The sequence below is a fragment of the Ursus americanus genome, chromosome 13, assembly GCF_024610735.1.
Source record: "Ursus americanus isolate L20-20 chromosome 13, mUrsAme1.1.p, whole genome shotgun sequence".
NCBI lineage: Eukaryota > Metazoa > Chordata > Mammalia > Carnivora > Ursidae > Ursus > Ursus americanus.
The window spans coordinates 41,580,123-41,596,586 of NC_142139.1; the positions used below are offsets into that span (position 1 = coordinate 41,580,123).

At 46.7% G+C, this 16,464-nt stretch overlaps 1 protein-coding gene across 4 annotated transcripts in view; it reads left to right on the forward strand.

The window, feature by feature from the left end:
- The window catches only part of TRIM2 (tripartite motif containing 2), a 116,295-nt gene that overhangs the window by 77,873 nt on the left and 21,958 nt on the right, over positions 1–16,464 (forward strand). For all 4 annotated transcript variants that reach the window (XM_087866526.1, XM_045798789.2, XM_045798791.2 and 1 more), the window contains exons 5-6: positions 1,111–1,291; positions 2,377–3,100. In XM_087866526.1, the coding sequence (XP_087722652.1) occupies positions 1,111–1,291; positions 2,377–3,100 (905 nt within the window). The remainder of the gene's footprint in view (positions 1–1,110; positions 1,292–2,376; positions 3,101–16,464) is intronic.

The following is a 16,464-nucleotide window of genomic DNA, read 5'->3' on the forward strand; positions in this document are numbered from 1 at the left end:
TGCGTGAGGCTTGGCCTCCCGATCTCTTGCCTCAGGGGGATAATAGGTTCATGCTACCTAAATAAATTCTCCTTTGATGGTGTTGTAGTCAGAAACTAGTGAGCGATAAGGGTCATCCCTTGCCCCTTGGTAAAATTCCAGCCTCCTTATGTCGTGAGTGGTGGCATTTTTATTTTAGTACCTTTGAATGATTAAATGAATAAAATACATTCGAGGGAAATGCTCTCAGGAGATCTCTGAAATTCATGCCTGAAGTCAGGCTCTCTGAGGAGTTTTTCTTTGCTGCTCTTCTTGACATATACAGGACCATGGTGTTGACTGTCACTGGCTTGTCTCTGAGCCCAGCAAAGTGGTACTGACCAGTGATTGCTCAATTTTCCTTCTGTTTTCCTGCTTCCAGGCTTTCTCTTTGGCATGGAAATGAGGGGACAGAGTAGCTGTGTGATCCATGAGAAAGACCAAAGAGAGGAAATAGACAACCAGCTGAAAATAAATCGTCACCAGTAGTTGTAGTGAGAAAAGTGTGGTTATTCCATAATAATTAAAGGAACTTGGAAACTTGCAAAACGTTTCCAGGAAACTCAGAGTCTGGATAAGTTTTTCATATGATTAGGCGAAAAGATACAGCTGTATATTTAGGACAGTGGTTCTCAATTGTGGGCAGTTATATTCCTGGGAGACATTTGGCAATGCCTGGAGACAGTCTGGTGTCGCAATTGTGTGTGGGGGTGCTGTTGGCATCTGGCAGAAGACATCCGGGATAGTCGCCTGCAGCAAAGACGCATGGGGCCTACAATATTATAGTGTCAAGTCTGAGAAAGCTTGCTTCAGAGTGAGGAGAAGCCATGGTGTTCAGAGAGCCTCAAGGCTTTGGGCTATCAATTATTAAAATTAGATGATTGATTAGATGAAGCAGACGTGGACCCTCAAAGTCTCTTCTCTCAAAGGCAGTAATTATGTCGTGTCTTATTCATTCTGTTCTTCAGTTATTACTTTTTGAAGATGATGAAAGGCAAAAAAAATGTTTTTTGACAAAACATAGTGTTTAGATAGATGGTTCACTATTTCTGGGTTGATGTTAAATAATGATCTTTAACAACTGTCCTCCAGGCTCCCAGAAATAGATTCTGCCCTTCAGTTCATCTCAGAAATCATTCACCAGTTAACCAACCAAAAGGCCAGCATTGTGGATGACATCCATTCTACCTTTGACGAGCTCCAGAAGACTCTGAACGTGCGCAAAAGTGTGCTGCTTATGGAACTGGAAGTCAACTATGGCCTCAAACATAAAGTAAGATTCCAGCCATTCCTACAGACACCCTGTAAGAGACACAGTATCCTGGCACTTCACTGCCCTAGCTTACTGTGTTCCGATACCAGCAAAGGGGACTCAGATGGGTCCTGAAGTGTCATTGTTGCATAGTAAACAGTTTTTTTTAAGATGTATTTATTTATTTGAGAGAGAGAGAAACAGCAGAGGGGGGGTGGGAGTGGCAGAGGGAGAGGGAGAAGCAGGGTCCCCACTGAGCAGGGAGCCTGATGCCAACTTGATCCCAAGACCCCTGGATCATGACCTGAGCTGAAGGCAGATGCTTAGCCGACTGAGCCACCCAGGCACCCCAACAAGTAGTTTTCATTTAGTGGCACATCCAGCTATTTTTTTTCCTTCCTCTTTTCAGCAAAGTTCTATGATTCTGTAACCATAAGAACCAATTCATAATTTCACACAAGACAAGATTGAATATAAAGTAATGTTTTCAGGACTTTGGATTAAGCAGGATTATTTTTCTTCTTTAGTTATAATGTCTAATAGTCTCTTAATTGCGCTCTCATCCACACCAACCTGTTAGTCAACTTCAAAGTGAACCCTGACTGCGGCCTTTAACATGTCTGATCACAAAACCAGGGATCAAAAGCTTCTGCTCTTCGGGTGTGGACTTTTCATTTGTCTGGTTTCTGTTCCTTTAGGTGGCAACAGGGGAGTTGGGGACGTTATGGAGAGATACTGAATAATGAATATTTCAGATGCCGGGCATAACAATTTGTTTTCCAGGCTCATGGTGGTGACGTTTCTGCTAAGCCCCATCAAAAACACATGACCCAAGAAATATGTGTGTGGGAGAGTCTGGGCGAGGCGGAAGGGAAAGAGGAGGTACTGGGAACGCAGTTCAGAATCATGCCTTAGAAGGGGGTTCGCTGGGCCGAATTAAATACCACCTGCGGAGAGCCACGGGCGTGGGCAGGGGCAGGACCCGGTGGTGGCCGGTCAAGGGCCGTGCCCCCGCGCGCCGGCGCGCAACTTCCAGCGCGCTGAGCTCCTGCAAGGCTGCAAGCGCTCACCGACCTCGTTCTCCCCGCCCCCCCCACCCCCCGCAGGTCCTTCAGTCGCAGCTGGATACTCTCCTCGAGGGGCAGGAGAGTATAAAGAGCTGCAGCAACTTCACGGCGCAGGCCCTCAACCATGGCACGGAGACGGAGGTGCTGCTCGTGAAGAAGCAGATGAGCGAGAAGCTGAACGAACTGGCCGACCAGGATTTCCCGCTGCACCCGCGTGAAAACGATCAGCTGGATTTTATCGTGGAGACCGAAGGGCTCAAGAAGTCCATCCACAACCTCGGGACGATTTTAACCACCAACGCCGTCGCCTCCGAGACGGTGGCCACGGGCGAGGGGCTGCGGCAGACCATCATCGGGCAGCCCATGTCCGTTACCATAACGACCAAGGACAAAGACGGCGAGCTGTGCAAGACGGGCAACGCCTACATCACCGCCGAGCTGAGCACGCCCGACGGCAGCGTGGCGGACGGAGAAATCCTCGACAACAAAAACGGCACCTATGAGTTTTTGTACACTGTCCAGAAGGAAGGGGACTTTACCCTCTCTCTGCGACTCTACGACCAGCACATCCGAGGCAGCCCGTTCAAGCTGAAAGTGATCCGGTCGGCCGACGTGTCTCCCACCACCGAGGGCGTGAAGAGGCGCGTGAAATCCCCGGGAAGCGGCCATGTAAAGCAGAAAGCCGTGAAGCGACCCGCCAGCATGTACAGCACCGGCAAACGAAAAGAGAATCCCATCGAAGACGATTTGATCTTCCGCGTGGGTAAGGAGAAAGCGCCGCCGCGCCCGATGTCTGAGCTTTGCTTTGGTTGAGGGGCGGCGGGCAAAGGGTTGTTGCAAATGGGAAGCTCGCGGGTCGGGACTTGTACCTGAAGGTGTTGGGAGACACTGGTGTATTTTATTAGGTGAGTTTATGCAGTCTCTTCCAGAGCTTTTAGGATTTATTTTCCCCGTTTCCTCCCTCTTCTCTCCCTCCTAACCCTTCTTCCTCCTTCTCCTCCCTCCCTTCCCCCGCCCGTTAGCCTCTCTCCCATCTGTACTCCTCCTTCCCCCCAAGTCTTCCCCATCCCCGCCCCCTTCCCCTCCCCAGGTCTCCAATTTCCCCCTCTGACCTCCTCCTCCTCTCCCCCATGCCTACCCCCTCCTTCCCCTTCTTTCTCCTCCTTCCCCTCCCCCTTTCTCCTCCCGCTCTCCTCTCTCCCCTCTTCCTTTGTAACACAAGTGCTGCATATTCATTGTAGAAAATTAGAAACCGAAAATAAGCAAAAAGAGAAATAGGAAAAATCACAGCCCTCACAATGCGGAAAGTTTAAGGGACCTGTTGGCCATCTCACCGCTGCCCCCCCGCCCCCGCCCCCTCCTGCCATAGGAATGTCTTTTAAGAGTAGCTAAAGGCAGAGCTATCGTTATATCCGATCACTCCATTGTTTCTCTGAAATCTCCCGACTCCTGCAGCACTGTGGGCAGAGGGTCTCGTGCCTCCCTATCACTGCTTCTGCACTGTAAGGGCTGGGGGTGGGGGACACGGAGCAGCGCAAGTCGTGGTCACTTCCAGGTGTGTGTAGCTGGAGAACAGCCCCAGAGAGGGGACGGTGGGTGGATAGCTGGAGAATGGAATGGGGTCGGGGCGGAAACAAGATGATGAGCCAATAGATTTGCGAATGCAAATCTCAAATTCCCTTGTCTGCTGTATTGCCTCCGATTTTTTTTTAACTGTTAATTCTCTCGGTAGAATGCAAACTAAATATAAATATCAATGGCCTTTGTCACTCTTAAGAAAAAAGCCTGCATTTTAATGTTGCCCAAAGTAGCTTTATCCTGCTTATCTTTCTGCCTCTTAAGTCTTGGTTGCAGCATCTCTGAAAGGGCGCGGCGCGGAGTCTGGGGTTCAAATAGATTGGGGAGACCTTAGCCTCAGTGAAGGAAACAGACTTTTTTTTTTTTTTTTTTTTTTTAAACCCCAGAACCTTTAGAATCTGCCAGTGTGCACTGTAAGTCTCCAAGTCAGGAGAGGGATAACAGGCAGCATTTACACAAAGCTTTTCTGAGCAGAGAACTTTTTCAGTGGCACATCTTGGGAAACTAAGGCTCCTTGGAACCTTCTTGGGCAGCAGCTGCTCTGTGTTAGTACTGTAGGCTGCATCTTGTAAAGGCCATGGTAGGATACGTAACTTGTCCGTTCACAGCACGGAGGTCCTCCTGCATTCGCGGGCCATATGTGCCGCCTACGTGCCGCGTGCGTGCCGAAGTTGTAGATCGGCCTGCCGAGCGCAGGAGTGGGAGCCTCCCAGGTCTGCCGCTCTGGTTCTGCCACTTAACTTGAACTTCAGGCAGGTCTCTCGGCTTCTTTGAGCTCCAGTTTCCATGTCCCTAAGATGAGAATACAAAAATATCTGCTTCTCAGAGCTGTTGTGAGTTTCAAGCTTAATGTCTGGTGTGTTGGAGGAGCTAAAAAAACGAGACCTGTTGGTTTTGCACATGCATTGAAGGTCCTTAGATTTTCCCTACTACCTTTTCTTCTAAAAAATGTTTTACCTTCCTGCTCCCCACTGATCTCCTGCATTGAGAACAGGCTCAGTCGGTCTCCTGCTCAACCCTTTCCCCCTACCTCTTGCCCCCACCTCCTCCCCCCACCTCCTGCCCCAGCCAAGTGATCCCAGTTTGCTCCTGCTCCAGGCAGTGTGCCAAGTGGAGAAAGGCAAAGAGCTGGGTCTGAATTCTAATTCTCCTTAACAGCTGGGCAGCTCGCTTACCTCTTCTGAACCCAGTGCTCAGTTACTGGTAGCTACTGGTAGTTATTTTCCCATTGTTATTAATTTTAATCTCCATCATCACCACCTGTGATTCTCACCTAACTTACTTCTTAGGGTGTCCCCCCCAGTATTGATTTTGAATCCCCAGCTCCCACCAGAGAAGGGGGTGTACTCTTCTTCCCTCCTCCCCATTGAGAATTCACTGGTGATTCACTAGCACTGGTGGAAAGGTGTTTAAATGTTTAGACATCTGTAAAGAGCTTAGAAGAGTGCCTGGCATATGACAGTGTGTCTGAGTTTATTCGTGAAGTAAAGATGCTGTCTTCATTTGCCAGGGCTGCCGTAACAAAATACCATAGCCTGGGTGGATAAGCGAAGGAAAGTTCTTTTCTCGCAATTCTGGAGGCTGAAAGTCCTAGATCAAGGTGGTGTCGGAGTTGGTTTCCTCTGAGGCCTCTCTCCCGGTCTTTAGATGGTGGTCTTCTTGCTGCTTTGTCCTTTTATGGCTGTCCTCTGTGTGTACGTACACAGTGTGTACGTGTGTGTTTTTCTCGTAAGAAGAGATTAGGGTCTCATCCTAATGGCCTTACTTTAACTTAATCACTTCTTTGAAGACCGTCTCTCCAAATGCAGTTAATTCTGAGGCGCTGGAGGTTGGGACTTCCACATATGAATTTGGGGGGTTCAGCCCATAACAGATGTTAAGCATCTCAGATACATAGGGGCAGAAAGGAAGGCAGATCTTACAGGCCTATTTCTCCTTAACTTAATGTTATAACCCAGAGGTAGCCAAAAAACACCACTCTCAATGTGATAATTTGGCTCAAAAATTGTTTGCAGAGCACCCAGTGCCTGCTAGGCACTATGCCAGGTGATGGGAATGTAGAGATGGAAGACATGAGATCGCCTCCCTCAAGGAGCTTGCCGTCTGGGTGCTGGATGGATGGCCAGCTGACTCTAACGGGTGCCTGAAGGTGGTGTCTCTCCATCAAATGCACGCCAGGTGGAGGAATTCACCTGAGGCAGAGCCGAGGAGAGGAAGTTTCCCCCGAATATCGCGCAAGGGAGTAGGGGGCGCAACAGCAGAGGAGAGACTGAGGCAGTGGGTGGGGGGTGTTTTTAGAGAGGAAAGCTGAAGAGGTATAGAGATGCTGAACTCTTCCCTTTTTGGGGAACTGTGTCCAGTTGCAGGTAGCCCATTGGTCAGTTAGGGCCTATGGCTGTTCTGAGGTGGGTCATCTGAGGGGCTTGTCTGTATTCAGCCAGGTGCTCACTGTGGCCCTTTCTGCCGTCCATCGCTCAAGCCTGTTTGCCTAAAAGTGGCCTCTATGTTTAAGTCTTTGGGTTAGGGGATGGGAAGCTAGAGAAATGAGAAAGAATTTAAAGCAGGACACGAACAGAGAGGAGGACTTACCCAGGTTGCCAGGTGTAAGCAGCATTCCAGGTCGAAGGACTGATGCAAGGAAGAAAGGCCGGGTCTGAAGAGGAGTGAACATGAGCAACGCATCCTGTGAGAAGATGCAGGGGAGCAAAGGTCAGAGGGATAGAAAGTGGGGGAGACAGTGGCTGGAGAGGAGCCTGGACAAATCAGTGTCAGAGCCCACTGCTCCCTGAATGCCCTTTGGGTTCCACACCGGGCCTGTGATCTCTGAATTCTTTCTGAAATTTTATCTTTCCCCCAAGTTCCACCCTCTCCTTTGGAGTCTACTGTGATCATTACTGTTTATGCACGGGCCTTATTTCCCAATAAGATTACAAATTGCTCGAGGTCAAAGAGGATGTCCTTAATCATTTATAGTCCCCAACAGTACCCCAAAGAATACTTGGCCTAAGTACTTAGTTCATTTGAATAGGATCCGGTTTTGACCTACTGCATGATTTAACCTCCCTCTCACCACTGTCAGGCCCCGGCGTTGAGGTCCAGGGACATGCAGGCCAGACAACAAGGCACTAAGCTCAAGGCCAGCATTCACGTGTATTCCCTTGCCTGGAACTGTGCTAGGCAATGTCAGGCAAACCGAGCTGGCCTTCAAATAACTTGTCCTCTCAACGTCTATACTGTTGGCTCAGGTAGAGTTTATATTAATAATGAGAAGAGCTCAACTCTTTTTTTACAGTTATAACTTTGCTTTATTTTTAATTTTTTTTAAGATTTTATTCATTTATTTAACAGAGAGAGAGAGAGAGCACAAGCAGGGGGAGCGACAGGCAGAGGGAGAAACAGACTCCCCGCTGAGCAAGGAACCTGACGTGGGAATTGTGACCTGAGCCAAAGGCAGACACTTAACCAACTGAGCCAGCCAGGCGTCCCTATACCTTTGTTTTAGAACTTTAAGTTTCTCTGTACGATTCGGCTTTTAGGTGCCTAATAATAGAACATGCAGTTTGGGGCGCCTGGGCAGCTCAGTCAGGTAAGCATGTGACTCTAGACTTGGGCTCAGGTCAAGATCTCAGGGTCAAGGGATGGAGCCCTGGTTTGGGCTCCCCACTCAGCTGGGAGTCTGCCTCTCTCCTTCTCCCCTTCCCCCCCACTCACATTCACTGTCTTTCTCCCTCTCTAAAATAAATACATCTTTGAAAAAATTAAATAAAATACATCTTTAAAATGTTATTTTAAAAAATGCACAATTTGAGCAGTCCCTTTGTGCATGTGTTGAAGCCTGCTGCCTATAATCCAAAATTCATTGAAATTCAGCTACTCACCTGGCAGGGTAACCACAATTCTGCTGTTCCCTCAACTGGTCTCACACATACGGAGCTTCTCGAGGCACTGAATTTGTGCTTAAAGATACACAGTTTTCATAATACACGTATCAGCGTTCATTCAACAACCATAAATAACGTGTTGATTCTGTGTATTCATGAGAGTGAATCATCACTTTCTGGGTGACGTAAGGGATTTTCAGGGCTAAATTTGACTCCCCATCTTCACCTTCCTCACCAATTATCCAGTGCCCACGTTAGATGGAACTCTGCTGTTGAGCACGTGCCAGGTGCCAGATACTTGGCTAGGTCATGGTATAAAAGAGGGGTGAGATTCTGACTCTGACTTAGAGGGGGCGACCGTCCAAAGGAGACAGACGTGTCCGAAATGTACCTTCAGTTTGAATCAAGACACAGAGGTTGGGGTGGCGGGGAGTCCCGGAAGGTTCCCAGAGACAGCCTCTAAGCCTAAGATGGCTTTGAAAGAGAGTGTCAGGTGGAAGGGAAGAAAGGGGGTTTTAGGTGAAGGGAGAGCAGGTACGAAGGCATGAAGGTGAGAAACTGAGTAGTTCAAGGAACCAAAAATGATGTCATCGTCCTGGAGCTGCAAATGAAACAGAAGCAGAGAAAAGGTCATTTTCCTTGATGAGGAGCTTGCCCTTTGTTCTCTGTGTGTCTCAGTCTCTGCGGAGGGCCAGGGATGTGCGTTCTGTAAGCCACGGTAATGCTTATGCACCCTGAGGTTTGAGACACATAGCGGTGTGGGTGATGGGGAGGCCCAGAGCTGTGTGATGCCGTGTGGGGGCTTACTAAGCTATTTATTTCCAGAGTCTGGAGGCATTCTGGGGATCTACTCTAAAGTCTGTCCCAGGAAGCAGGGAGCTGCCCCCTCCTGCAGTAGTCCTCATGAGCTAATACGAGGCCCAGGATTAAGAGTTTGCGATTCAGTGGAGAGGAAATGGCAGATGTATAAATGCTCAGGAAGGAGAGGGCTTCGTTCCATGACCAAAATGAATTCTTGCTTGCTGGCTTGCATGTTGGATGCTGGAGGGATGGGAGCCGGTGGAGTGAGTGGCGGTTAAGGCTGTGCACTCTTGAGGCTGGGCTGCCCTGGGTCCGGGTCCCAGCACTGCCACTTTCTCCTCTATGCCATCCTGGCTAAGTTACTTCCTCTCTCAGTGCCTCAGTTTCCTCCATAAAATGGGTAGGAGAAGAAAAACCTGCCTCCCAGGGGATTGCGATGATTAAGTGAATTAATGTACTAAAGAGCTTAGAATAATGCCTGGTACTGAGTGATGTGTGGTCCGCTTTAGGGAGGCAAAGTAGCTTATACTAATTAACATTTTATTCCTAGTTGTAGTATAGAAGTAATAGGTAACCTGCGTGGTGGAGAGCAGTCAAGAACTGAAAAGACTGACTGCCTCATTTAAATCCCAGTCTGGTATTTATTAACTATATGATTTAGGGGAAATCATTTAACCTTCTGTGCCTCGGTTCCTTTATCCGTAAAATGGGGATGGTATTAACGCGTACTTGATCTGGTGAGGATTAAAATAGTATATGTAAAATGTATTCAAACAGTACAGGCTCATAGTAAGGACTCAATAATTATGTTGGCTGCTGTTACTGTTGTCCTTATCAACCCAGGTAAGGACAGTCAGGGGAAAGGGGGTGTATTTCCGTTTTAATCAACCAGGCTGAAGTGTACCATGGGGAGTTTGTAGAGTGTAGGTCTGGAGCTCAGCAAAGAAGTCCGGGCTGGAGATCCGTTTGGGAGTGAAAAGTATAGAGAACTGACTTTAAATCATGAGCTTCAACGTGGTTCCGAGAGGAAAGGACGGGGAACGGAAGCAGAAGGAAGGACTAAGCATTCTCTGAGCCAGGCTTTGCGAAGTCCATTTCTCTATGGCATCGGACTTAAAATCCCTGGTAGGGGTAACACACTTCCGGTTCCCAGTGCCCCCACAGCGCAGTATGCCTGCCACAACATCGCACGTGCCCGCGTGCACGCCGCCTCCTAACTCTGTGTTTGGTGACTTCTCGTTAGTAAGCTGGAAATCCGCCGTGAGCGGAGCATTTACACTGCGGAAGTGGGCGCAGGCCACAAATCAGAGCTCCGCCCGCAGCTCCCGCCCCTCAAGAGCCCAGTTACCAGGACATATAATTACCCCTACTGCTGAAGGAACCGGGGCTCCGAGAGCCAGGGCAGGACCCCAGCCGTCCGGGCCGCTGATGCCCCTGCCTTTCTCACTGCGCAACGATTCCTCTTCACCTTACATGTCTTTTTAACTACTGTGGTTTTCCAAAGTTGAGATATTTGCTACCTCCCACGCCTGAAAACTTAATTATATGCCCACTGTGAATGAGTTACTGTGTTAACTCTGATACTGGGCTGGAAAACAATCCCGAATGAGTTTAGGGAGGTAGCTTAGAGCATCTGTTGATGAAACACGGGGATTATTTTTCCCTGCACGGTTAGAGTTTGCTGACTAGAAGCCATGAGCTGGTTTTGTCAGCTACTAAAGAAAGTCATTAAACAAAAGGGGAGCCAGAAGATGTGGGAGGGAGAGAAAGAATCACAGTTGAATTGTTTCAAATTATGTAATTTCATACACCATACCTTAATGTCGGTGAGAAGAATTGAATGAAATACTCCTTCGTACTCCAGAGCAGGGTGCTTTCTTTTTTTAAAGATTTTTAAATTTAATTTTATTTATTTATTCGACAGAGAGAGAGACAGCCAGCGAGAGAGGGAACACAAGCAGGGGGAGTGGGAGAGGAAGAAGCAGGCTCATAGCGGAGGAGCCTGATGTGGGGTTCGATCCCATAACGGCGGGATCACGCCCTGAGCCGAAGGCAGACGCTTAACCGCTGTGCCACCCAGGCGCCCCTGGAGCAGGGTGCTTTCTTATCACGTAAAAGGGATGTGTAAAATCACTTAGCCGAAGTTCAGAGGCTTTATAGGAAGATAGGATACTTCCTCTTCTCCCCCGCCTCACCTCTGCAAACCACCACCTTCCCACCCTAAAATCTCTGAGGAGAGAGATCACGCTAACGTGGCATCTCAGGGCATTATAGGAACCCTGGCACACCCCTTTGAGAATCTCATCCGCAGGAATTCTTGCATTTCAGAGGGGAAAGATGTCAGTAATATTTCCTGAGTGCTAGGCACTGTGCTGGGTTATGGGGTGCAACAGCAAACAGGACAGATGGTGCCCCTGTCCTTGGAGCGTTCACTGTCTAGTGAGAGGCAGTTAAACAGTTCAAATGCCATGTGCTAAGGGATGGAGTTCCTAAGGGTTTTAGAGAGAAAGCATGATCCATATGAGCCCAAAGGTAATTATCTGTACCTCAGAAACCTGGTATTCTACGGGGATGTACTGTATGGTGACTAACATAATAAAAAATCATAAAAAAAAAAAAAAAAGAAACCTGGTATTCTAAAGTCTAATTAGAAAGAAGTCGGGGTGGGGGGAGAAAGAAGCAGGGGTGGTAGGGCGCTGGGGCGCCTGGGTGGCTCAGTCAGTTGAACGTCTAACTCTTGGTTTCAGCTCAGGTCATGATCTCAGGGTCGTGAGATGGAGCCCTGGGTAGGGTTCTGTGCTCAGCAGGGAGTCTGCTTAAGATTCTCTCTCCCTTTCCTCTCTGCCCCCTCCACTTGCTCTCTCTGTCTCTCTCTCTCTAAAATAATAACTAAACCTTAAGAAAGAAAAGAGAAAGAGAAAGCAGGGACACTTGACTGGCTCAGTCAGTAAAGCATACGAGTCTTGATCTTGGGATCATGAGTTCGAGCCCCACGTTGGGTGCAGAGATTACTTAAAAAAAAAAAGAAGGAATTTGTGTATTAGAAAAAGTATTAATGTAAAAGAGAAGGAGAACTGGGTGTTATTCTTTTCTCTGTCTTTACTACCTTTGTGATGTGTCTAGCTTCATTTCCTCATCTATAAAATGGAACAGTAATATTTCTCATGCTAACTCATGGGGTTGCTACAGGGAGTGCATGAAAGAATATATTATGAAATGCTGTAAATATTACTGGACATTTCATTTTTCCATGATGTAATGCAGGGCGTAATTTAGTCATTAATAATTCATCCAGGTACTCACTCATTCGACAAACATTTGTTAAGAACCTACTTGTTTGAAGATCCTGTGTTAGACCCTATTTTTTGCTCGATTTCATCCTCTTGCATTATCCCATTCAGAGTATCTGGATTTGTTTAGCGTTAATTCTCATATTAAGTTGGAGTGGGGGTGGGAGGAAATTAGCAGTTCTTGATCCCCTGTTTCAGTCCAGGGGCTTACCTTCTGTGATCTTCCTGGAGGCGTGGGTGGAGGTGGCCAGGAGGAGCACGGATGAGAAGCTCTTGGCTTAAAAACTCATTTCATGCTTCATCGGCTAGTTTAACATCTGGGAAAAACCAGTTTAATTATCTTATGGAATTGTTGCCAAATTGTTTATAATTACATTTAAGACCGGTGTTACTCATTTTACTAGCCAACACATAAGCACCAAATGAAATCTTGTACATCAAAGTAGTCAGGAAAAGATTTTATAAGTACTATGTATGTTTGTGTTACATTTATATTCATTATGAAAGAACTGGTTTTCACTATATAGTAAAATGCTTTGGAGGGGAGGACTTTTCTGTGGTCTAAATACGAAATACTAAAAATGTTGAAGAGTAAAGCATGATCCCAAATTATTTGTAACTTCTGGAATTTCTATTTTGTTTTGGTCCCGAGATACGTTATAAACACCTGAATTGTGGGCATTTCAGCATAATGATAATATGCTATAGTTCCACGTTACTACTCGCCATCAAGACTTCTGTAGTTTAACTGCTGGTGAAGATAGCATTAGCTGTCCCTCAGGAATATGCTGGTGGTTTCGTTTGATCTGCAGGGGCAACACTGCTATGCTTAACACTCAAACAAATTTTAAAAAATGATGATCAATAATTTCTGACAAGGTGAAAGATACTCAATCAGAAGGTAATTATCCGTCATGCCAACCCCAGCTATTTGAATATGAAGCCATGGGGCTTAAAGAAAAAGATTTTTAAAAACGAATATAAAATTAAGATGGCAGTGCCTGCTCCATCTAGCGCTTTCAAAATATATAGTCAAGGGGCGTCTGGGTGGCTCAGTCGGTTAAGCGTCTGCCTTTGGCTCAGGTCATGATCTCGGGGTCCTGGGATGGAGCCCCAAGTTGGGCTTCCTGCTCAGTGGAGAGTCCGCTTCTCCCTCTCCCTCTACCCCTCCCCCCGCTCGTGCTCTCTCTCTCAAATAATTAAAATCTTAAAATATGTATATTATACACACACACACACACACACACACACACACACACTTGGACTAACAGATGTTCTTCCAACCCTGCATTTTATCTACATGTGGGGCAACAGACTCAAGCTCCAGTTCACTTGAGACTGAGAGTAAGAGCTGGGCCAGCACATGGTGTTGGAGCTTAGTAGAGGCTGTAGAACCTCTTTTCAACACCAGGCCTTTGACCACAAGGTGCCGTTGCTCTCATGACCCGGTATTGGTAGGCACTGAGCATCTCCGTTCATGTCACACTGGGCACAGAGTCTTCCTTCTCCTTGTTCCAGTTGGTATTGACATGGAGCCCAATAAAATGTCTTCCCAGGTTTTATCTACACCCAGAAATGTACGTTCAGTTCTTTTTTTTTTTTTTTTTTTAAGATTTTGTTTGTTTATTTGACAGAGAGAGAGACAGCCAGCGAGAGAGGGAACACAAGCAGGGGAGTGGGAGAGGAAGAAGCAGGCTCCCAGCAGAGCAGGGAACCCGATGCGGGGCTCGATCCCAGGACCCTGGGATCACGCCCTGAGCCAAAAGCAGACACTTAATGACTGCGCCACCCAGGCGCCCCTGTGTGTCCATTTCTGCAAAGAAAAAAGTGTTAGTATTTTTTGCTCATGTACTTTCTCTCCTTCAACATCGCCTCTTCTATTTTCAGAAGGAAGATTAAATCTTTTTGACTAAGGCACCCCTTAGCTTTACTAAAGCTCTATTCTCCCTATAATTTTCCCCTTCCCTTCAGACATCAACCTGCTGCCTGCAGAGCCTTCTCTGAGTAGAACAGGCTTTGTCTTGAGCGGGCTAGACAAACGGTTAGATCAAAGATGGCAGCAGGCAGGTTTCTGTCCCTGCCTGGATCAGAAGGATAGCACCAGGGTCCGTCTACCCTGTTCAGGTGTTTCTTACTCCCCTTCCTGTGTGTCCTTCAAACCATGGGTGCACTTCAGTTTTACATAAGGAAGGACCTAGAACAGCCTGGGTTTCTTTATTTTTTTTTTTAAGATTTTATTTTATTAGAGAGAGCGTGAGCACAAGCAGAGGGAGCAGCAGGCAGAGGGAAAGGGAGAAGCAGTCTCCCTGCTGAGCAAGGAGCCCGATGCGGGGACTAGATGACCTGAATGGAAGGCAGCTGCTTAACTGACTGAGCCACCCAGGCGCCCCACCTGGAATTTCTTTATAGAGCCGCATCTTTATGTTCCAATCTCAGCTGTAGGACGCTTGCTTTGTTATTATGTTTACTTTGTCCTTAGTTCCTCATCTTGCTCATAACTTCCATGTTTTTTCAAATGTTTCTGACAAATTAAGTTTTATTCTTGAGAAACTTTGGCCTCGCCCCCAGTACCTTTTAACAAGTATGTATATGGGACATCTGGGTGGCTCAGTCGGTTAGGTGTCTGTCTTCGGCTCAGGTCGTGATTCCAGGGTCCTGGGATCCAGTCCTGCACTGGGCTCCCTGCTCAGCGGGAAGTCTGCTTCTCCCCCTGCTTGTGCTCTCGCTCTCTCTGTCAAATACATAAATAAAATCTTTTTAAAAAGTACGTGTAAACTGAGCATTTTAGAAGAATAGTTTCTTTTCCTGGTCCTTCAGTTTTTGCTGTACCTGTTAACCAGCCGTTATTCAGACATCAGCCGAAATGCCCAAAAGCTAATACCATGTTGGCACATACCTCCCTCAAGAGTTAAACACCCCTTCCCCTGCCACCAACAGATACCAACACGTCATTTTAAGAGAGTGTTAGCTGATACCACAAACATGCTTACTGTAGGGATTCTATGCAGATCAAGTCTAAAAGATCATCTCTTCTGATACATTTGAGATAAAATAGAGCCCTTTCTTCCACAATGCGGAAGATGTTCTTTTGAGAATCTGGATCTCAGATTTTTCTTTTGTGTTAATTAGAGAAAATGAGATACAGAGGTGGTGAGTAAACTTGATGGAGTCCAGGATCTCTGTGAAACAACTGACTGCCATGTGGGTCGGGTTGAAGCCAGTAACCAAAGTGTTAACGGGACTACTCCAAGCTGCAGACTGAGAAACATAGCTACAGCTGTTTACCCAGACCTTGTTTTTTGCCTTTAAATTTCCTTGCCTCTCCTCCTTCAGGGAGGCTGATTTGAGGCTCGTGCTCCTGGTCCCCTTCCCTGGCTGCCTCTAGAACAGACATTTTCCTTGCGGCACGGGCATACTCCATGTCTCAAAGTGACCGTATTCTCTGTGTATCAGGCAAAGGAACTTGGGTTCAGTTCCATGGTGAGAACCAGGTGATCTAAGTAAGAGGTTTCTGCCCAGCAGTTCTGCTGTCAAGTTTATTCCAAGTTGAATTCCATTGCCAGTTTCACTTCTGAAACCCACAAATCTGTTTCAGAAGAGTCTAACCATTTGTGAGCAGTGCGTAAGCACGTGTCTGACACCAGCCACCATCAGTGTGCCATCGTCCAGGTGCGCCTACGGCACTGCATTCGTGCCTAAAGCCAAAATATCAGATTGCTCTTTGGAGTAGGATAAAGAAATGAAATGATAAAACTGAGACATAGCTTTCTCTCCCTAATTGTGAAAATGCGAACACCCTTCGTGGTCATTTCTGAGTGAAGCTCAGTCTGTTTCCATCCGTTAATATTTACATGGTCCTATTGCAATAAGTTACAAACACTTGTTTTGAAACAAAAACAGACATCTGTTAACCCATAGATGCTTTGACCTTTTTTCCCCTCCTGCCTCATCTCTCATTAAAAAGCCTAGTATGGATGAGAATATTATTGGATTAATTAATTTTCCTTTGCCTTTTGTATTTATTTAATCCAGAAGGTGCTCTGTCAGGGTATCTTCTATGTTTTCAAGAAGAATACACCATGTATGAGATTAAGTCTTTGAAATAGTGCATAAGTAAATCAGTACTTGAAAATCAGCCTGCTAGTTTTATAACATCTGAGGCCCTGTGGTTTGTTAAATGTACTGAAAGCTGCTTTTTTTAAAAAAAATTATTAACATATAATGTAATATTTGTTTCAGGGGTGCAGGTCTGTGATTCACCAGTCTTACATAATTCATAGCGCTCACCATTAGCACATACCCTCCCCAATGTCCATCACCCAGCCATCCCATCCCTCCCACCCCCCTCCACTCCAGCAACCCTCCGTTTGTTTCCTGAGATTAAGAGTCTCTAATGGATTGTCTTCCTCTGGTTTCTTCTTGTTTCATTTTTTCTTCTCTTCCCCTATGATCCTCTGCCTTGTTTCTCAAATTCCACATATCGGTGAGATCATATGATAATTGTTTTTCTCCGATTGACTTATTTCGCTTAGCATAATACCGTTTAGTTTCATCTACGTCATTGCAAATGGCAAGAT